Source organism: Pecten maximus, chromosome 6, assembly GCF_902652985.1.
Source record: "Pecten maximus chromosome 6, xPecMax1.1, whole genome shotgun sequence".
Classification (NCBI taxonomy): Eukaryota; Metazoa; Mollusca; class Bivalvia; order Pectinida; family Pectinidae; genus Pecten; species Pecten maximus.
Window position 1 is genome coordinate 33,745,161 of NC_047020.1, and position 24,987 is coordinate 33,770,147.

At 37.3% G+C, this 24,987-nt stretch overlaps 1 protein-coding gene across 1 annotated transcript in view; it reads right to left on the bottom strand.

The window, feature by feature from the left end:
- LOC117329590 (myosin type-2 heavy chain 1-like) overlaps nucleotides 1-23,864 on the bottom strand; it is a 33,404-nt gene extending 9,540 nt beyond the window's left edge. The window contains 2 exon segments of the mRNA XM_033887600.1: nucleotides 19,372-19,425; nucleotides 23,094-23,864. Coding sequence (XP_033743491.1) covers nucleotides 19,372-19,425; nucleotides 23,094-23,285 — 246 coding nt within the window. The 5' untranslated portion in view covers nucleotides 23,286-23,864.
- Between the last annotated feature and the right edge of the window lie 1,123 nt (nucleotides 23,865-24,987).

The following is a 24,987-nucleotide window of genomic DNA, read 5'->3' on the forward strand; positions in this document are numbered from 1 at the left end:
AGTTCAAAGAGGAGAGAGAAAAAACATTGCATTATTCATGAAAAGTTTGGAATTCCAATTTTACCAAACGTCACTTGCGTTTGAACTCCGAGTACGTGTCCCTTTAATTAGACTGGAGACTTAATTGAATGTATTAACCTTTAAACATCGCAAGATAAAATAATTGTGTCGAAGTATTTAGGTCTACCTCCTACGTGGAGACATGTGACTATTAGCACGCCATGCAGACTTTAACCCTAGATACGTTTTAATGACAAATCAAACAAATATAAAGGTATTTATCAGTCAATGTGTGTGTGAGAGAGACATCAAAATGTCTTTGATAACCAGTTTTTTTTTATCGTCTCTCTGCCTTGATTTTTTAACATTGGAAATATGTTTTTATTAACATGAGCGCGAAGCATTCAAGCTTGTCTGGTTGTTATATTTACTTCACTCAGAAAGTTTGAGGCATTTTAAAATGTTAAAAATATTGATAATATTTTCCATAATAAATTTTCGTTTAAAAAAATCGTTTTTATGACCTTACAGTGTAAAATTGCTGTTGAACATAACTCTGTGAAATAAGAGAAAAAATTTTTTTCAATTAAATTGCTTGTCAAAGTTATTAAAATGTCAACTGGCATGTGACCCATTCGGTTTGTGAAATTAAATTCACCGCTAATTGCTTCGGTTTAATTAAGAAGCAGATTTAAATATGCAGCTGAAATGTCAAATATCGCTATCACTATGCATGGTGATCTGTGCTATCAACATTTAAACTTCTTGATTTCTTCACAAAGTCTTTGCCCCAGAAGATAACTACAAACCAAGTCCTATAGCTCCAATGAAGCATATCAATATCCTCTAACTTCAAAATTATATACTGAAGGAAAAAAGAAAATGTTTTGCTGGAGCCATGACATGATTTCCTTGGTTATCATTTTCGTAGAACACTGAACTTCAATCGAAAACCTTCGGGAATTTCCGCCAAAACTTGAAATTGAAGTAGCATCGTGATTGGTCCCCCAACTACTCGAAGATATTTTCGCACGAGTTCTTGGAATATCTATGATCCTACGTATAATGAAATCAAACATACATAATCTACACTCACGTCAATAGGTGTATTCACTTTTTTGCTGGCAATTGTTCAGTTTAAATACCGCCAATGACTGGAAAAGGCTGTATTATGTAACCCCCCCCCAAAAAGATATGGTGTTAACAACACCGCCTTTGTTATCGGGATCTGACCATGTAGACTTAGGGGTTTGAAGTACAGCGTTCTATTTGGTTTGGCCACGCTTTTAACACCATTAAGTTATTCGTTGGCATTAAGCTGTAAATGTGTACAGTAGAGTAGACATGTGGTATTGAATAGGAACTTACATCATATGTTTGATAAATCGTTCTACTGCGAGACTCATTACGTATATAACGCCCCGCCGTGTCTGGGTAAGGGCCGTGGTTAGAATTAGGTTTTGTGGCAAACAAACAATCTCTCGTTCCAATTGATGTCTGATTAGAACGCAATTTTTGTTATGGGTGTTACGGTACAAGTGATCGGCTGTGTTGTTTGTTACATATAATATGGTAATGAGCAGGTAACATGGGTTCATGGTACATATACCTGTCTGGGTTTCAAATATATCTAGCCACCTAAAGCATGTATATCAAGTAAGTAAATTAACTCTATGGAGTGACATTGACCTCAGTTAATACATCTAACCTTCTGGTTGATAAAACAATATATCCACCTCACCATAATGATAGGTAAAGTGTAATAAATGGAAACAGATCATTCTTATAGGAAATATGTGTTGTACACTCCGTATCAATGCATAGTATAAGAGCTAAGCATTGAGTCATTCGTCCGTGTTAAATGCTGAACGATCCCGATTGATTTGATATATAGTTGTGTACACTGTACAAATACTAGAAAATATTTTAATGGCTAAACAAATATATAAATTGTATTTCGCTATTAATTCACTTTATATTGATGATATCGTAGAAACAGCTCTAGTCTGTAGGGAGATGTGTGTGCCAGAGGTATTATAAATACATTTGTATTAGTATTGTACAGTGGCGCATCATCGATATACATCGGCTGATTCCGGTAATGACGGAAACAGTGGAGTTGTGACGAGTGCATGGAAGGTCCTCACATCTCGGCAGACTCCGTACCTACATCAATTTGATGACGGGTACCGGAATTCGCCGAATGCTGAATCAGCAAACGTAATCTGTTAAAGTGTGTCTTGGTTTCAGTTAAGTTAAAAAGAATCCTTGAATATATTCCCTACCTCGTGTTTCACTTTGCGGACGTAACATTACCTGGATTTGGCCTAGATTTATACATGGCGGAAACAGAACACGCTTACCCTGTCGAAACGTCTGGTTCAATTCTTCTTGTACTTTTATGTGTTCGGAGTAAATTTAACATTTGCTTATATTCATTTACTTATACTATCGATTTTTTTGTAAGAATACCTTTTCGTTTAGGCTTCATCGTAGGCGCGTTCGACAGACACGTCTACCTAACTTGGCACAAAAGCGATAATTTTGCCAATTGCTCACCTTTTCCCTATGTCATTAAAAAGGATTGAAATTGACCGCCCAGTCGTTGGTTACACCTATAGTTATAGATATACATACATACTTTGTAATGGCAAAACTATTTTATCGAACATACACTTAAAGAATACAGCATGGCATGCGTCGGTTTTGATATGAAACTGACAATGCTGAATGCACAATCTTAGCATGAATGCATGTATTATATTATACCTGACCTGTTTAATATAGACTGTAGGTTAGTTATTCATGTAAGCACATTTAATGTTTTTTAAACTTAGTCATATTTGTTAGCTTTGTGCTAAGATGAAGTACTGTATCCTATAGAAGTATATAACTCGCCCTTCTGGGCATTTGAAGATTTCCCTGCAGTTTTCTAAATAATACACACTACCTTGACATGTGCCTGAATGAATTATTCTCCACAAATATTTAAGCATGACGTCATATACGCATGACGTCATATACGCATGACGTCACCGCACTATTAGTATGCGTGCACTCTCTATCGTTTTTTAGGTATATATAAAATTTCAATAAAGCAACACAAATGACGTAAATAAAACAGTAAATATTACCCTGAATCCCTATTTATATTCACAATATTCGCGGAGTACTTTTCGCATACTGTATAGCCTCCTCAGGCTTTAGGTATGTGTTTTAACCCCTATCTTTATAAACCAGTACGTCGGTTTTGGTTTGATATCTTTTTTTCCTTGTATAAACTTGCTTTTAAATTCTAGAATCTATTGAATTTAAAATCGATAAAATTGGCTTTAAAGTTGTATTGATTTTTACGAGCGGCAGACTAGATGTCACCGCAGATCTATACCAGTTAGCAACTTGATCTATAACCATTCTCGCCTCGCGGACCATACAACCTCGTTCACACCATTTTTCCTTTCCCGTGAAATGAAATTATTTATCAGACCCAGTCCTTTTAAACCACATATTTCACTCGTCACAAGGATATAAGTATCGATTTTCGGGTTAACCGTAGGACAGCTAGCTATACTACAATACATTAGTACCGAGTTATGTCGTTATATTTCAATATCCTCCCCATTTGGAAACTCCGATACCCTACACAATGAAGGGACAATGTGGATTTATTTCCCTATCTTATTCTTCTTTTATTTATTTATTTATTTTTTTTTTTTTTATAAAGATATAGTGCCACATTAAATTCAGTTGTGGTAACCAATTAAAATCTAATAATATATTTCTGAATGATGGAATTAAAACCTGTGTATACCTGTACAGTGCTTCATATATTTTCTTTTTAATACTGAATTGAGCAGTAAGTTTATCGGAGGATGACGTGGAGTTGGGTATAAAAAGTTGCTACAAAATTTTAATTTGTCGGTGAATACATCTCCCTGAATTAACATTATACTTGGGAAGTCGTTATAAATGAAAATATGACTAGGAGGTTGAGTCGACAGAATGGAGTGAAGAGAGCTTAATTTCGGTATGAAAGCGAGGTTCAGTTGTATTAAAAGTTTCGGTATATCAACTTAAACACACCAATCGGCATTTTATTGTTTCATATTTCAGACTTGTAAACAATGTAATTATCAGGATTTTGTTGTCTAGTTTACTAGAGGTCACCAGTTGAGTACCTTGGAGTGTCTTTAAAACAGAAAGTAGCATCTAGCAACATCGCCATATAAATCTCACTCTTAAACAGGCAACAGTATTTTCAATACCGCCACACAAATATCACTCTTGCACAGACAACAGTACTTTTAACATCGCCATACAATTCTTAGTAGATTGATAGCTAACAATATCGCCATACAAACCATGCCCTCAAAACGGACAACTTGACAATATCGTCATACAAACCATACCCTCAAACCGGACAACTTGACAATATCGTCATATAAATGCATGCCCTCAAACCGGACAACTTGACAACATCCCCATCAAAGTCATACCCTCAAAACGGACAACTTGACAACAACAGTCGTCATACCAATCATGCCCTCAAAAGAAGAAACAATTTTTTTCATCAATATCGCCAAACACTCATCATCGCCAAAATAGCCACACACGTCACACAAGTCCTTACGTCAAAGCAATTATCATTCATTAACGCTATCAAAAACAACATATGGTCACTATCGGGCGTTATCAGCGAGGGTAAAAGTGGTATCTTATAAGCGTGGGAATATATCTAGTTAGAAATTAATTATTCATAACAGTCGTACGTCTTACCAGTAGCCCTAAACGTGTTATACCCGCGTCTATATATGTCATTAATTATCTGCTTCAATAAGATTCCTTTGTTCCCTGTACATTTATTGTATCCGATTTTTATACCACGGCAAAACAAAATGTCAAAAATGACATGAACCTTTGCCTGTGTTTGTAGAAACTAATGGCATTCTGTCACAGAATATCAGAAACAAACAGACTGTACGTACACTATATATATATTAAAATAGACAATGTCTACTGGTACTGGTATATATATATATACCCGTGTTTGTACCTGTGTATCTCGGCCAGTTTAATATATATATACATATGGATATTCAGCGGATAAATATGTTTAAGCCAGTAACGTGGTTAATACTATTTAAGTCTTTCCTATTAAAAGTTTTTACCTGTAGACTAGCTTGACCTAGATCATACACCTATATCGTTTTTCAATGAATATGAAATTTGGTTTGAAATCATACAGGTATATCATTCTATATTGATAGCTGGCCCAATATATATATATATAAATTCCTTACATCTGTTTGAATGGAACCTCCTTGCACTTGGTATGTAATGATGGTCTCACAGAAAAACATAAAAGTAACAATAATTTAACAGAACAAAGCGAATCTATATCATACTAATCTCATTTGGGAGCTATATACTTTCTATATATAAAAAAAAAGACAAATATACATTAATTATACCTGTCTGTTTTCACCTGTAATAACTTACCTGTACACAAATACATTCCTGAGCTCACTTTGACGAAGCCATGCTTTATATCCCTAATGACCACTGCCCGATGAACTGTACCAGGCGAGGAGATATCTCCCCCTACACCAGGTACCACAGAAGTAGCTTAAAGCTCCCTCAATCACCGGCCGATAACACCTTTCAATGTGGCCATGTTTGATAAAAGTATATCTCTCTCTAATACACCGGCTTGTGATTCCACGTTGATATTCCAACTCACGACGTTTGGCGAACGACGCCGATTCCAATATATATAACGGGAACGTACACAGATACAGTAAACACTGTTTGTGTATACCTTGGCTCGCGTGCTTCTACCTGTGTGAGAGGCAATTATCTGTATGCTCGGCCCTGGTTGTCTCCCTTTGTAAAGCGGTTAAGATCGAACCTTTTGTTCGATTGCCATTCGGCTTTAAATGTAAGCTCTATACAAAAGCTTAAAGACATATATCAACAGCGGTGTTGTGATCCTTCCTCTGAAAGGAAAATATATATTTGAGTATGAACAAAACTTGTGCGGCATTTAATGTGCACGGTCACGCGATTGAGTTTGGATAATGTCTGTATATGTGTATTGAGGTATTTCACAGGTATGGAGAAATAATTATAGGGCCGAAAGTCATACCTGTATCGCCAATTAGATCACACGTTAGTCCTCCATGTTAAAATACCTTAACACACAACGACTATCCTATGAAACTGTCGCCAAGGGATTATATCTTATGTAATATTGGTAAGGCGATATGTAAAATCAAGGTTATGCCGTGCGTGTGTAATATACAATTTTGTACATATAACTGGCGGAAAGGACTAGTTAAAGAGACGACAGACATGTTTGTATATGTCATGAATTTAAACATCAAAAATCTTTTTTTATTTCATAAAATTATCCATGTAGTCTTTGTACTACAGTGTAAAACATTTCATTTTAATTCATTTCACCAAATTCGTTTTATTTGTGCACAAGCCTTAGACATTTATTTATTTATCTATTTTTATTTATTTATTTATTTATTTATTTATTTATTCAATAAACGATGTATTTGAATATGAAAGTTGTCCTACTAAATCCTCTAAAGCCTTGTTACAGAGTTCCATATAAATACAAATATTATCAATTTACATTAATAAAAACGTAATTAATACAAAAATTGATCAGACTTTTGTCACTTTGATACACACCACTGATTCTTTTAAATGGAATACGAGACCATAGCCGTAGTGACAAAACACATCACCGGATGTTTGTTGCCAATCAGATTACTCACGTCTATAAATAGAATTGACTAGGTATGTAAGTTATGTTGGAAAAACAAATATCTTAACAAATAATTAACTAGTCTCTAGGGAGAAGCAAATTTGACACGCAGATATGCATGTAATATAATTACAATGTTACACAAATTGCGGGATTGGACTCGGCATTCATGAAATAACGACGGCTATAACACGAAATTAAAGTGTCTGGTAGGATTAGTTTACTCGAATGATATCATATCCAAACTGATTGAGCTCCATGGTGTTCGTTTCTATACATAGACAATTACCTGTATGGATGTATTACTTTGTCAAAAAAGCACCTACTTTACCTGTAATATTGTATCTCTGACAAAAGAACAGGTTCTACTGATACCTATTGTCCTGTCAGTAGGAACAATGGATAAGGTAGACACGATAATCTCCCATAGCAGAACACAACAAAATCTGTAGTTTTATGCGTAATATTCTTAAGTGTAGAGATGGACACTATGTGTCCACTTGTAAGAGAAGTCTGATCATTGTGCTATATTAAGATATAAGCTGGATTATTTTCAGTGCCAATATTCTACCGTAATCTGATCGACGAGTGGCTATCGATCACATCCCCGTGATACTTGACTGGTTGAGGAAAGCTGCGGACTTAAATCCAACCGTCCTTAATTCCCATCAATACATTATCCAACCGTCCTTAATTCCCATTAATACATTATCCAACCGTCCTTAATTCCCATCAATACATTATCGAACCGTCCTTAATTCCCATCAATACATTATCGAACCGTCCTTAATTCCCATCAATACATTATCGAACCGTCCTTAATTCCCATCAATACATTATCGAACCGTCCTTAATTCCCATTAATACATTATCTAACCGTCCTTAATTCCCATCAATACATTATCCAACCGTCCTTAATTCCCATTAATACATTATCCAACCGTCCTTAATTCCCATTAATACATTATCGAACCGTCCTTAATTCCCATTAATACATTATCCAACCGTCCTTAATTCCCATCAATACATTATCCAACCGTCCTTAATTCCCATCAATACATTATCCAACCGTCCTTAATTCCCATTAATACATTATCGAACCGTCCTTAATTCCCATTAATACATTATCCAACCGTCCTTAATTCCCATCAATACATTATCCAACCGTCCTTAATTCCCATCAATACATTATCCAACCGTCCTTAATTCCCATCAATACATTATCTAACCGTCCTTAATTCCCATTAATACATTATCCAACCGTCCTTAATTCCCATCAATACATTATCGAACCGTACTTAATTCCCATCAATACATTATCCAACCGTCCTTAATTCCCATTAATACATTATCCAACCGTCCTTAATTCCCATCAATACATTATCCAACCGTCCTTAATTCCCATTAATACATTATCCAACCGTCCTTAATTCCCATCAATACATTATCCAACCGTCCTTAATTCCCATCAATACATTATCCAACCGTCCTTAATTCCATCAATACATTATCCAACCGTCCTTAATTCCCATCAATACATTATCCAACCGTCCTTAATTCCCATCAATACATTATCCAACCGTCCTTAATTCCCATCAATACATTATCCAACCGTCCTTAATTCCCAATCAATACATTATCCAACCGTCCTTAATTCCCATCAATACATTATCCAACCGTCCTTAATTCCCATCAATACATTATCCAACCGTCCTTAATTCCCATCAATACATTATCCAACCGTCCTTAATTCCCATCAATACATTATCCAACCGTCCTTAATTCCCATTAATACATTATCCAACCGTCCTTAATTCCCATCAATACATTATCCAACCGTCCTTAATTCCCATCAATACATTATCCAACCGTCCTTAATTCCCATTAATACATTATCCAACCGTCCTTAATTCCCATTCAATACATTATCCAACCGTCCTTAATTCTCATTAATACATTATCCAACCGTCCTTAATTTCCATCAATACCTCTGCAGATCATATATATCTCGCCATTTATCGAGTGAAAAGCGTCCTCACACCACCTCGGTTAATATTGTTATTATAAAACAAATTGTCTTGGGTTGACAAATTTAAGTATCGACTGCAGCCAAGGTCTATAGTTGTATTATGCAAGTCCTAACATTTCTACGGAGAAAATCTCTCCCCATCGTATCTCGGTAGATAGTATTAGCTCTATCTTCATATTTACTAATCGTCCCTTAAACAATAAAGATATATTAATACATTGTATCTCTCGCTATGCCTATGAGAAATATTCGAAAAAAAAACAAATGGTATCGGTTTAAATTAGAAATTTACATGTATAGTGTTTAGAACGATATACTCCAGGCAAGTAAAAAGATATGTGTAAACAGATCGTGACTGATCACATGAAAAAAACATTAAATAGTTCGAACTTAACAACTCGGTGTCATATACAATGGAACCTTTGATATCTTATCGACACCTGATTCTCGTGACATTGGTCACTCCCGAGTCTCTGTTAGACTGTTGCCGGGATAAAGATGGGCTCAACTTTGGTATGGTAACATTGTCGTCCAAAAGGAATAAATACGTCATATAAATGGAAGATTTGTCAACTTAGAATATCCCATAATAGTATAATGTGCCGATAGTTTGTTTTTCAGTTTAGTTTGATATGAAACAAGGAAAACGATACAATTTCTTGACTTCCCAAATTTATACGAAACTAGGTATATAGCGTTGAAAGGTCCTCAAATACGAAACTGCGCATAAAAATGGAAAAATACTGTATTCACATTCTCATCCCGAATACGAAACTTAGTATGGAGCCTGCGAATTCTTGTATTAACATGACTTCCAAAATATGGAACTATATTAGGTTGGAAGACTACGTTGAAGTGACATGTACTCTTTTGTGATTGACATTCGCATATATGACGATGAATATTTCTTCATAGTAAATGAAAAGCTGTGAAATGGTTCGTAGCCTTTATTTTACTGGACCGTTAATGGTTTATCTCAATCATCTGTTTCTTGTCGATTTTATTGATGATTTGGAATGAACACTTGGGGACAATCCAGAAGCTACAGGTACATATATATATATTAATAGTTTTTATGTGTACTGCATTCTAGAACCCAGGTAATTCTTTAGTATTAATTTCTACCGTCTCCCCAGGGGTCGCCCACTCAACACTGGCTTTGAAAAGAATCAATTAGATGAAAGAAAAAACTCAAGAACGTTTCTCACATGCATATATTCATGGAAGGTCAACTATAATTGATTTCGAACTAGAACGTCCACAAATGTCAGTGTAGGCGACAGGATCCGATTATCTACGTACTGTTGGATCTGACATTATTGTACACCAAACAAAACGACTGAAAATACATAAAAGTAATACAAAGCATTTCCCTACAAATTCCGTCCACTATTTCTTTCCATGTTGATCAAAGTCAATGGTTGGTTTTAGAAGCGTGTAAATGATTGTGCTATCTAACCATGCACCGAGTTTAGATAACAAGTAATTGAGTTACCAAACATGGAAATATATACGACCTTATCATGCAGTATACAAGGATTAAAACAGACGGAACTTCAAATCCAATACGAGACAAAACACAAAGATAAGACGAGGCTAAATAAACATAAAGGAAGGACGGAACAACCCTCCCTCTCTCAACATACAAACAGAAAACTTGGAGGCAAAAATAGCTGGTTCTTTGAATCCGAAAAGCATTAGTTTTCCTTTCATGAGTAATCAAAGGGGTGCTTACGGTCCTACAGGGTTATAACGGTCCTACAGGGTTCTAACAGTCCTACAGGGTTCTAACAGTCCTACAGGGTTCTAATAGTCCAACAGGGTTATAACAGTCCTACAGGGTTCTAATAGTTCTACAGGGTTATAACGGTCCTACAGGGTTCTAACAGTCCTACAGGGTTCTAACAGTCCTACAGGGTTCTAATAGTCCTACAGGGTTCTAATAGTCCTACAGGGTTCTAACAGTCCTACAGGGTTCTAACAGTCCTACAGGGTTCTAATAGTCCTACAGGGTTCTAACAGTCCTACAGGGTTCTAACAGTCCTACAGGGTGCTAACGGTCCTACATGGTTCTAATGGTCCTACAGGGTTCTAACGGTCCTACAGGGTTCTAATGGTCCTACAGGGTTCTAACGGTCCTACAGGGTTCTAACAGTCCTACAGGGTTCTAACAGTCCTACAGGGTTCTAATAGTCCTACAGGGTTCTAACAGTCCTACAGGGTTCTAATAGTCCTACAGGGTTCTAACAGTCCTACAGGGTTCTAACAGTCCTACAGGGTTCTAACGGTCCTACAGGGTTCTAACAGTCCTACAGGGTTCTAACAGTCCTACAGGGTTCTAACAGTCCTACAGGGTTCTAACGGTCCTACAGGGTTCTAACAGTCCTACAGGGTTCTAACGGTCCTACAGGGTTCTAACGGTCCTACAGGGTTCTAACAGTCCTACAGAGTTCTAACAGTCCTACAGAGTTCTAACAGTCCTACAGGGTTCTAACGGTCCTACAGGGTTCTAACGGTCCTACAGGGTTCTAACGGTCCTACAGGGTTCTAACAGTCCTACAGGGTTCTAACAGTTCTACAGGGTTCTAACGGTCCTACAGGGTTCTAAAAGTCCTACAGGGTTCTAACGGTCCGACATGGTTCTAACAGTCCTACAGGGTACTTACAGTCCTACAGGGTAATTACAGACCTACAGGGTTCTAACAGTCCTACAGGGTTCTAACAGTCATACAGGGTTCTAACAGTCATACAGGGTTCTAACGGTCCTACAGGGTTCTAACAGTCCTACAGGGTTCTAAACAGTCCTACAGGGTTCTAACGGTCCTACAGGGTTCTAACAGTCCTACAGGGTACTTACAGTCCTACAGGGTAATTACAGACCTACAGGGTTCTAACAGTCCTACAGGGTTCTAACAGTCATACAGGGTTCTAACGGTCCTACAGGGTTCTAACAGTCCTACAGGGTTCTAACAGTCCCACAGGGTAATAACAGTCCTACATGGTTCTAACAGTCCTACAGGGTTCTAACAGTCCTACAGGGTTCTAACAGTCCTACAGGGTTCTAACAGTCCTACAGGGTTCTAACAGTCCTACAGGGTTCTAACAGACCTACAGGGTTATAACAGTCCTACAGGGTTATAACGGTCCTACAGGGTTCTAACGGTCCTACAGGGTTCTAACGGTCCTACAGGGTTCTAACAGACCTACATGGTAATAACAGACCTACAGGGTTCTAACAGTCCTACAGGGTTCTAACAGTCCTACAGGGTTCTAACGGTCCTACAGGGTTCTAACAGTCCTACAGGGTATCTACAGTCCTACGGGGTTCTAACAGTCCTGCAGGGTTCTAACAGTCCTACAGGGTTCTAACGGTCCTACAGGGTTCTAACGGTCCTACAGGGTTCTAACGGTCCTACAGGGTTCTAACAGTCCTACAGGGTTCTAACAGTCCTACAGGGTTCTAACAGTCCTACAGGGTTATAACGGTCCTACAGGGTTCTAACAGTCCTACAGAGTTCTAACAGTCCTACAGGGTTCTAACAGTCCCACAGGGTTATAACAGTCCTACATGGTTCTAACAGTCCTACAGGGTTCTAACAGTCCTACAGGGTTATAACAGTCCTACAGGGTTCTAACAGTCCTACAGGGTTCTAACTGTCCTACAGGGTTCTAAAGTCCTACAGGGTTCTAATAGTCCTACAGGGTTCTAACAGTCCTACAGGGTTATAACGGTCCTACAGGGTTCTAACAGTCCTACAGGGTTCTAACTGTCCTACAGGGTTCTAACGGTCCTACAGGGTTCTAACGGTCCTACAGGGTTCTAACAGTCCTACAGGGTTCTAACTGTCCTACAGGGTTCTAAAGTCCTACAGGGTTCTAATAGTCCTACAGGGTTCTAACAGTCCTACAGGGTTCTAACGGTCCTACATAGTTCTAACAGTCCTACAGGGTTCTAATAGTCCTACAGGGTTCTAACAGTCCTACAGGGTTCTAATAGTCCTACAGGGTTATAACGGTCCTACAGGGTTCTAACAGTCCTACAGGGTTCTAACAGTCCTACAGGGTTCTAATAGTCCTACAGGGTTCTAACAGTCCTACAGGGTTCTAATAGTCCTACAGGGTTCTAACAGTCCTACAGGGTTCTAATAGTCCTACAGGGTTATAACGGTCCTACAGGGTTCTAACAGTCCTACAGGGTTCTAACAGTCCTACAGGGTTCTAACAGTCCTACAGGGTTCTAACGGTCCTACAGGGTTCTAACAGTCCTACAGGTTACGTCTAAGTCTAGTCCTACAGGGTTCTAACAGTCCTACAGGGTTCTAACGTCCTACAGGGTTATAACGGTCCTACAGGGTTCTAACAGTCCTACAGGGTTCTAACAGTCCTACAGGGTTCTAACAGTCCATCAGGGTTCTAACGCCTACAGGTTCTAACCCTACGGGTTCTAACAGTCCTACAGGGTTCTAACAGTCCTACAGGGTTCTAACAGGTCCTACAGGGTTTAACAGTCCTACAGGGTTCTACATCAGTCCTACAGGGTTCTATAACAGGTCCTACAGGGTTATAACGGTCCTACAGGGTTCACTACAGTACAGTCCTACAGGGTTCTACTAGTCTACAGGGTTCTAACAGTCCTACAGGGTTCTAACGGTCCTACAGGGTTCTAACAGTCCTACAGGGTTCTAACAGTCCTACAGGGTTCTAACAGTCCTACAGGGTTCTAACAGTCCTACAGGGTTCTAATAGTTCTACAGGGTTATAACGGTCCTACAGGGTTCTCTCAGTCCTACAGGGTTCTAACAGTCCTACAGGGTTCTAACGGTCCTACAGGGTTCTAACAGTCCTACAGGGTTCTAATCAGTCCTACAGGGTTCTAACAGTCCTACAGGGTTCTAACAGTCCTACAGGGTTCTAATCAAGTCCTACAGGGTTATCTCAGTCCTACAGGGTTCTAATAGTCCTACAGGGTTATAACGGTCCTACAGGGTTCTAACAGTCCTACAGGGTTCTAACAGTCCTACAGGGTTCTAATAGTCCTACAGGGTTCTAACAGTCCTACAGGGTTCTAACAGTCCTACATGGTTCTAACAGTCTTACAGGGTTCTAATAGTTCTACAGGGTTATAACGGTCCTACAGGGTTCTAATAGTCCTACAGGGTTAGAACGGTCCTACAGGGTTCTAACAGTCCTACAGGGTTCTAACAGTCCTACAGGGTACTAACAGTCCTACAGGGTTCTAACAGTTCTACAGGGTTCTAATAGTCCTACAAGGTTCTAACAGTCCTACAGGGTTCTAATAGTCCTACAGGGTTCTAACAGTCCTACAGGGTTATAACAGTCCTACAGGGTTCTAACGGTCCTACAGGGTTCCAACAGTCCTACAGGGTTTTAACAGTCCTACAGGGTTCTAACAGTCCTACAGGGTTCTAACGGTTCTACAGGGTTCTAACGGTCCTACAGGATTCTAACGGTTCTACAGGGTTATAACAGTCCTACAGGGTTATAACAGTCCTACAGGGTACTAATAGTCCTACAGGGTTATAACAGTCCTACAGGGTTATAACAGTTCTACAGGATTCTAACAGTCCTACAGGGTTCTAACAGTCCTACAGGGTTCTAATAGTCCTACAGGGTTCTAACGGTCCTACAGGGTACTAACGGTCCTACAGGGTTCTAACGGTCCTACAGGGTTATAACAGTCCTACAGGGTTCTAACGGTCCTACAGGGTTCTAACAGTCCTACATGGTTCTAACAGTCCTACAGGGTTCTAACGGTCCTACAGGATTCTAACAGTCATACAGGGTTCTAATAGTTCTACAGGGTTATAACGGTCCTACAGGGTTCTAATAGTCCTACAGGGTTCTAATAGTCCTACAGGGTTCTAACAGTCCTACAGGGTTCTAATAGTCCTACAGGGTTCTAACAGTCATACAGGGTTCTAACAGTCCTACAAGGTTCTAACAGTCCTACAGGGTTCTAATAGTTCTACAGGGTTATAACGGTCCTACAGGGTTCTAACGGTCCTACAGGGTTCTCTCAGTCCTACAGGGTTCTAATAGTCCTACAGGGTTCTAACAGGCATACAGGGTTCTAACAGTCCTACAGGGTTCTAACAGTCCTACAGGGTTCTAATAGTCCTACAGGATTCTAACAGTCCTACAGGGTTCTAACGGTCATACATGGTTCTAATAGTCCTACAGGGTTCTAACAGTCCTACAGGGTTATAACGGTCCTACAGGGTTATAACGGTCCTACAGGGTTCTAACAGTCCTACAGGGTTCTAACAGTCCTACAGGGTTATAACAGTCCTACAGGGTTCTAATAGTCCTACAGGGTTCTAATAGTCCTACAGGGTTATAACAGGCATACAGGGTTCTAACAGTCCTACAGGGTTCTAACAGTCCTACAGGGTTATAACAGGCATACAGGGTTATAACGGTCCTACAGGGTTCTAACAGTCCTACAGGGTTCTAACAGGCATACAGGGTTCTAACAGTCCTACAGGGTTCTAACAGTCCTACAGGGTTCTAACAGTCCTACATGGTTCTAACAGTCCTACAGGGTTCTAATAGTCATACAGGGTTCTAATAGTCCTACAGGGTTCTAACAGGCATACAGGGTTATAACAGTCCTACAGGGTGCTAACGGTCCTACATAGTTCTAACAGTCCTACAGGGTTCTAATAGTCCTACGGGGTTCTAACAGTCCTACAGGGTTCTAATAGTCCTACAGGGTTCTAACAGTCCTACAGGGTGCTAACGGTCCTACAGGGTTATAACGGTCCTACAGGGTTATAACAGTCCTACAGGGTTCTAATGGTCCTACAGGGTACTAACGGTCCTACAGGGTACTAACAGTCCTACAGGGTTCTAACAGTCCTACAGGGTGCTAACAGTCCTACAGGGTTCTAACAGTCATACAGGGTTCTAACAGTCCTACAGGGTTCTAACGGTCCTACAGGGTGCTAACAGTCATACAGGGTTCTAACAGTCCTACAGGGTTCTAACAGTCCTACAGGGTACTAACAGTCATACAGGTTTCTAACAGTCCTACAGGGTACTAACAGTCATACAGGTTTCTAACAGTCCTACAGGGTTCTAACAGTCCTACAGGGTTCTAACGGTCCTACAGGGTTCTAACAGTCCTACAGGGTACTAACGGTCCTACAGGGTGCTAACAGTCCTACAGGGTTCTAACAGTCCTTTCGGCAGGCCTTGTATCTCGCGAACCATTTCAAAACAAATAAAAACTGTTCATTTAGTTGATTAGGAGAGGTCACAGGCAAATACCGATGGAAGACAGTTAATTAAGGTTTTCGGTATATTTATCTATACAGGTAAGGCATTCCATACAGTTGACAATGTTTAGAAATAAATGTTGGAATTGACAAGGTCCGAGACAAAGGCGATTTGACAAGGAAGTGGTTCTAATTCTTCCTTCCGCCAAGCCTTCAGATCTTCCGTGGAGAGTAAATGTATTTATGACGTACACGCATATATGTCTGTGCTGTGAAAAGGACCATCTACCCAGCTATATCTGTATAAAGCCTGGGTATACCTTTAACAGACATGCTGTGGTTTCACTACACATAATATGCTGTCTACACAAAGGGCGATCTACGCAAAATCAAAGGCGATAAAAGCTGTCAGCATGTTGTCGCCAAATCACTTCAAGTGGTCAGATAGTCGTCCTGGTCAGGTTCAGTTTCCGGTCAACACACCTGTAGTCGTATTATACCAGTCAACGACATATGTCAGTCAATTCAGTTAACGAGATATGGTCAATATTTGGACACCGAGTTTTGGTTCATCATACTATGGATCATATGATAAGGTCTTAATGAAAGTGTAAGGTCATGTTTGAGACAGAAATTATACCCAGTGGTTCAGACAATTAGTTCAGTAGAACATAACATGATCCTTGGATGAACAGAGAAAGGAAATAGCTATTTATCTCACTGCAGGTCGTAAGAGGCAACTAATTTCAGGGGCTCTCTGCAAGTTATGCTTAGGAGACATTTGAGAACTCAGAAATAACACCTATACTATAATATCCAACTGTATGTTGAATGTAGGATACGATTTAAAGTTGGCTCCACATCACTTTTTTCTTCTGTGATTCTATCAGTAAGACTTTGGAGTGATAGGATCGATCCACGTGTCAACTTATTTCGGGACTAAGTTATGCTTAGGAGACACTGGGGATGGAATTTCTGTTAAGTTAACGAATATGAGAGGAAACCCTTTAATGGCATTGTGTATAGTGGTGATACTTAGTAGTCATGGCTTAGGTAACGCCCAACATTTTCTTCAGCACAAAACGTCATTATTCAGAATTAACAATGGGCAGAGTTATTCTAAAAACGAGGTGCAGAGAATGGTGATTCAGTTGATAAAAGATAGAATAACGAATATAACAAATTAGTAACTTCCTGTTTCCTGTCCCATAGTAGTAGTTGACGATGATCTTGAACATGCAATATTTGCTATAGTTGGTAAGAAAGGAAATGTTATTAGCGATCGGGGATTCCTTGTAAACAATGTTAATATCAACCAATGCTTAGTTTATCAAGTTCATACTACGTATAACGCAGTCAACTAAAACACAAACCGTAAGTTGCATTATAAGAATATCAAATGATTTATCAGAGAAATGCATGTTGCATCTGTACATTTCAATGTAAATTTACATTAGCATCTCATTAAACTGCTAGCCTGATGTCACGTGACCCATTGCTTAGACAGATATCACGTGATCCATCGTACGGTTACCCGATATCACGTGACCAATTGGATAGATCTTCAGACTTCATGTGGTCCGTTAAATTGTTAACCTGATATCACGTGGTCCATTAAACCGTTAACTCGGTATCACGTGGCACGTTACGCAGATAGCCGTGTTTAGCGTGGCCCATTAGACTGTTGACAAGGTATCACATGGTCCATTAAGTAGATAGCAAGGTTTCACTCAAGAGACTGGTAGCGCTTTACCATGTAACCAATTAAAAGTATCGCCTGATACCACGTGACTCATTAAACTGTTTGCTCGACACGGATAACGCCATTGACATCCTTAAATATATGGCCACAGTTCCTACAAATTAATTAGTGATCGTCGATTTGTTTACCTATCTCAAAGTCAACAAATGATTCATAATGATTAGTCATCCATTTCCTTCTTGTAAAGAGTGATACATGTTCCTGTATGTGTTTAACATGGGGAATTAGCTAGGAGTTCAATCTAGGTCTAACTTAGGCAGTCTCAAGTGGTTCCCTTTTGTAATATATACGTAGAGAACTCGCATTTCAAAATGACGAACACCTCTTCAAGAGAATATCAAAACTTTGAGATTTTTTTATGAGTGACAAGCTTTAATTCTATTCATGTTTCATTCGATCAAATTATTTATGTTACTTTAAGGTAGAGTTTTTATAAGCTCACCACAAATATTGATTTAATCGCTCAAAAAGGTTGCGATTTTATACGAAACTAACCATGCTATACCAAATATATTTACATGGGTGCTTCAGAACATTTAAACTACTTTAATATTAATGTAGTGATAACCTTGGTCTACTATATGGAAGTAGAAAAGGAGACAAATATTGACATGCGATGCAATGACTTGATCGAAGAGTATATGTACATTGAAAATATTAACACAGCAACCCAGAGTACTGATTCCTCCTGTAACATGATTGGTGTTACGCTGCTATGGTACCTTAAGTTTGTAGCTTCGATAACGACTAATTAGATAGATTATATGTATCCAGAAGGTTCTTCGTTTAACGTGATTGATGTTACGCCATCATGACTTTCATTTAGTACGAAGCCTAGGTAACGACTAACTTGATAGGTTATGTGTATCCTGAATGTGTTCTTCTGTTTCCAATGACAAATAAGGCCTATGTACCTAATGGTAATCATTGAGGACTAGATTTTATCACAATTATCTGAAAACAGCACACCATTGATACAAATATAATCATAATCATACATAAATGCTGCTATATTTAGCTCAACATTTCCAAATAGACCCTCGACTGAATTCAAGATTATTATCAATGCTCACAGATATCTGCTAGGTCATCCATACATCATTGCTGACAGCCGGCGTCTTTTCAATTTTTTAATGTTAGCTTTGTGATAGGTAAACTTAATCCTTGGTTACAATCCACTTCTATCAATTTTCCAATGTTGCTGATTATAATTAGTAGTAAATTTTACATTCGTTATAAACCTTTTCTTTCCACATGGACATTCTATCATTGACATTTACAGGTATCGTTCACTTTTGTGGGTAGCCCCATCACACAACCTAACGTTATGAAAGAATATGTTTTTTTCCTTAGACGAACTAGAGCTTATCAAACACAGTGTTCATATGAAATCATACATCCCTTATTGACCTAAACTCCCTCCTCCCAAGACACTGGAGCCCTCTAGGTGAACACATTTGTGTATGATAAATAATCCATTCACTGTATGTAGTACGTGACACTAAATTGTGAATTTAGCCTAATATATATGTTAGTACGAAAATAAAATCTATATGACACTTACTTCTATCGGAACCATGGCTTTTTTGCTTTTCTTTCTTCTGTCTGTGATCAGTGGCTAAAGAGAGAAACATAATTTGGCCATGATATTTGCACTTAATTACATGATATAATGTGTCGACTAATCAAGTGAGCGACTATACTTACGTCTATAATGACAATGCATGTGTCAACGTTTATGATAATTCATTTCATTTGATATTGTATTCGACAGAAATATATGTGTGTGTTAGTGTGTATTGTATCTGTAACGTTTTGTTGATAAAATGGAAATTGGATTAAAAACATATTCATTTCATTGAAGGTTATTCTCACATTCCATAATTTAATATACCGTACCAATTCTTACAAGATTCCATGAAATTTCTGATTTACAACTTTTCTTCAAAGATTTTTTAATGAATTTCCTCTTACCCTATATTGTCAGTCTAACTATGATCTGACTATGGTCTGTTTATTATGAAATATTCACTAGTATGAAAACCATTATGAATCAATTGGGTCATTGTGTACCGGTGTAATACATGCGATTTCATTTCCTATTGTTAATTTCATGGCATCATTTCTGGTTTGTGATGACAATCATGTGTTATATTTTCATGACCAAAACCACAATTACTCTCTTCCTAACAGAACCTGCTTAGATGACAAAACATGAATCAATTTCAATTTTCATAATGCTTATACTTGTATGCATTCAATCAATAACTGCCATTGAAAAGCAATTGGCAAAAGATGGAATCGATGATATGTTGTGGGTCATCATTATTATATTGATTTACTATTTATAAATAGTTTTTGTTATTGTTTAATTTATACGCGTACAGCTGTATGTAATTTGAAATCGATGTAATGAACGAATTTGTAAATGTACCAAAACTTATATTGATAAAAAGAACAGCACGTGCTGAAAATGACGATGGCCTTTAATGCCATATATAAAGAATCTAATATATATGGTCAGGCAATAACACACATCATTTTGGATTCGATTTAGAAGCCTGTTTACAAATGGATGATCCTGATTTCTTCTCTAGAGAAGATCGACGAAAGGACCATTTTTCTACCAACACAAAAGACTGATATCATGCATTTATGACGTCATACTATTATTACTGTATATGTACTATATCAAACTTATAAATGGTATTACCGGAAATGACGTTGAATGATATAATTATATATAAAACATCATAATTCTTAAGCTCAAATTGAGTTTCATACTTCCATTGAAAGATTAAATCTGTTACTCAATTTGGACTTAGTGTCAATAGCTTAATTCTACGTACTACGAGTGAAATGGGTACACCTTTGAGCAAGTGCACAGGGACATTATATTTGTACACAATGGTACTTATTTTAGGTATAGAATATCTCTTAAGTCCTGATACAAGATAACAATGATTCTACAGTGTATATAACCTAACTCAATACTAACCAATACTATAGAATTGTGAATAGCAGGAATCAATACAAAACGCTATCAAACGAACCTAGCACTACGTAGGGCCGTGTAATATATATGGAATCAGAGAAGCACACTTGGATGACCATGGGAAGAATCAAAGCTTTTCTCCGTCTATACCATAAGCCTTCTAGACCAATATATCATTAGTAATAAACAGATGGATAACCAGATATCAAAGACGGACTTCAATATAGCTCGTCCACAGTTGATTTGACAGATTATAGCGTATGGTAACGACTTATCGATTAGCTAATTACGACACGGTATAGTGATCTATAAACTACCAATTAGTTCTTTATCCTAGATGTAAACCTTGTATCAAAATGGCAAAAATGAATTCCATCGTCAGTGGGGTTTCAGTCATTTTTTAGTTTCGTATTTTTATATAGCTTCTTATTTTTACTTTTTTGATATCTGTTTTACGTTGTCCATGTATTATTTTAAAAATTGGCACAGACATTTTGATATACTCAAAATTTGATTAATGATTAAGCAAAGATGAAAAAAGATAAGTGAGACAGCTTTTCTTTTGATAAACCAATCCATGCTGAAGGCAACAACAAAAGCATAAACAAACTGCATGTTGTCGTTTTCTTTTAACACCGTAAGGGCATTTGTTGCCAATACAACATTGAATTACCGAGTTTGTGTTTTCTCTCGATATTTTCAAATGTTTACCAAACTTTGGGACCAAAATCTTTTTTCGGGAAAATGGTCAATAACTTTCCTTATAAATATTATTTTCGAGATATGATCGTTTTGCTCAAAATTAAAGAAACTATCAATCCTTGGAAAATTTCAATTTTACTGTATTTAAAACCTTCGGGATTCCATGATTTAGTATTCTGAAAGGAGATGCTGTTAGACTATGATCTCCCCATAGAAAAGAAACATTTTATAAACATAGTTTGATGTTTTCCAGTACAAACCATTAAGGTTACATGTTTAAGAATAAAGCAACAACTACTACAACCTGTACCGTATCGACGTCATTTGGTAAATAATCAATATAATTGAATATATTTCATAAATTAACACCATAGTGCTTAAATTTCAACAAGCCATGCAAAACTATATGGTGCGATTATGTCAAAGTTAGGACCACCTGGACCATATTTTATTAGATCGCGCAGGATAATTCAGCGTCTTATGAATTAATGGAAAAGTCATGCAAGTTAGGTATCCACCGTCGAACACATCAAAGACTTCACATGTTATAAGCAGATCAAAGCCTTTTGGTGAATCATTTTATTACTGTTATATGTTGCTGATCGCCATGTATTGAAATGAAGAGACGAGAAACTGTTAACAGGCAGATTTTGTTATTGACGTCTTTGATGACTGTACAATAGACAGGATGGATATCACTAACTGATAAGTAGCTTGGCAACATGGTAAATGATCAATTGTTTGTGCTTGAATAGTGCAATGGTATGATTGTTAATAAACTATATAATTAATAAAAACATAAAAACAATGAATGCACAAGTAGTGATCAAGGATTAAATCAAATCCGAAAGTGGTGTTTCAGCCTTTGTAAGTGGTATCAATCTCAACGTACTTCTATGGTTTTATCAAAAATAATTCAATAATTTGATACAAATAATACTTAGATGGTTTCAATACAGCATAACCTCACTACTTTGACATGCATACCATTTATATAAAATTATTACTTTGATGTATGTTACATTTTCCTTTAACAATGTTCTATATCATTTCGGGAAACATTATATTCATGTTTGTGGTGTATTCAGTTTCATCAAAACACTGTGTTTTACTGTCTGAATTATACATCACGAAAATGTTAACGGTATGGATGTAACACTGCATTGATATGTGGAGTGTTTCAACAAAAACTTTTTTTTTTATTTTGGGGAGTGTTTCAAGACCGATATGTCTACAATGAATCTGGAAACACTATATTTATGTATGCAGTTTATGACAAAATATCTTAATTCTACTGAATTTCATTAATATCAACGCGACTTTAGTTTTAAAATCAACTCAATTGCATTGAAATATTTTAAAATCGCTAGATATACTAATCCTCATTACTGAAATTGATTATTGTGTGTTAGTGGGTGAAATCACACTACTTTTGACACACAGTATTGCACACGGTTTTGTTAATATCAAACATTGCGTAATTTGAAAAACATAGTAGACACGCTAAAAGTTGGAAATCCTATATTACAAAGCAATATTTAGTTGACAAATTTCCATAAATTCCACACTGTGCATGCCTCTTATCTTACTTCGAGCTCCGAATTCTCCTTCTGATTGTCATCTTCCTCGTCATGTTCCTGTAAACGCTTTGCTTTACTCTTTTTCCGTTTATCCCTTGGCTTACCCAGCGGCTGGAGCTGTAAGGCCCGACCTTGGCCAGTGGCGATCTGCTGGGCAAAATCCTGTTTATTCCAGGGAAATTTTGAGTTTGGACGTTGCATAATGTTCTTCGTTATCACACAAGTATAGAACACATTTCTAGATATTTTTTTTCTAATTCACATTTCAAAATATATGACGATGTAATGTTATCGCCATAACTTGTATCCAACACTACCATCCAATCAGAATTCAGCCATAACTTAAACAGTGGTTCAATTATGGCCATAAGCAAACACCACACATCCGATGTAAATAAGTTACTTAAACAGTTTTTGAACAACAAGAGGGCATTACTTCTAAACAACTTCCAAATGTTTGCACTTCAAAGCCACAGTATAGACGTGGCACCTAGTACTGTCAATACTTACAACCTTTCTATTCCCACACCGCATTAAATGTCTACAACTTTACGTTTACATATTCTATATAAACATCCAGGAAAATCCGGAACGGTCAACATCCTTTCATAATATATCGTTGTTTGACACTACGGGTATGTAGGTTTGACCCAAGTTGAGGCCTGTTTTACGCGAATACCTACTAAACACTGTTCTGTATATACACTATGGCGATATATAATATACGCACGGCGACATTGAACTGATATTTTGTATAGCTAAACTTGGCGTTAAGTAACAATAGACCCGTGTCTTCAATGCACACCCTCCCCTTATATCCTACCGCATCTTTAATAGTAGGTCGTGGGGCCTTCTAAGGGGTTATACATACATTATAAAATTAACGTCACAAATTTCATTATAATTGAGAAATATTGATCCAGAAATGCGTTGATCCATTACCATTTAAAGTTCCAAAAATAATAAATTTGATATTGATAGGATTTATGAGTTTCAGAAAATGTATAAATTATTTAAAGTACAGACATATATCTTTGTGTAGGTAGTACGGTTCTAGAAACGAAAGGTATAGTCGCCATGAATGAGATATAAATGCCAACCTGAAACATCGTAAACCTATCATATGTCTTTAAATTGATTTATGAAGGTTCAAATACATTAATATGTCTGCATTATCGGTATATTATACCATTTGACTTTCCGCTGATGTTTACAGCATTTAAGTCTCTAAAGACGCGAATCCCAATATAATCCCTTTATATTTCTTATTCAGGTTTTCTAAAGCGTATTATATGGAAATCATTATAGCACTTGTTTAGAATATCAACAGACACCGTGGTGTGGTAGGAATGGCCCCATTAAATAATCATTTATCAATAATTATTTTACAAAATGTCCGGGTAACATATAAAAGGTTGTCAGTGTAATATGAACGGGATCGTAATATCACTTACAAAATGTACTTTGGAGGGTAAACAATTTACACAAATTGATGTTATAAGTTAAACGTCAAAATGTCACTGGCAGCTTTAAGGAAAATACAGGGGCATGTAAGCATAACATCGCCAGTATATACCGTTATTTAATGAATTCATCATCAATGAAGTCCTTACAGAACAGTATAATCTCAGTGAATATTCGGTCAACCATGAAAGAAAAGCGGTACTTTACATAAATAATAAAAGGAAATCAGTTAACAGGTAATTACAGTGATTAATGATATGTATTTTTCATAACAATGAAAAACGGATGATTTTATTATAGAAATATGTGTTATTGAAATTGAGTCTAGGCAATGAATTAGCTAAACTGAAAGAATCGAAATGTTGATATCATCTCTCAACGCCAGTGAATACAGTGGATATATGACACATTCGTAGTCAAAAGAAATAGTTTGATCATA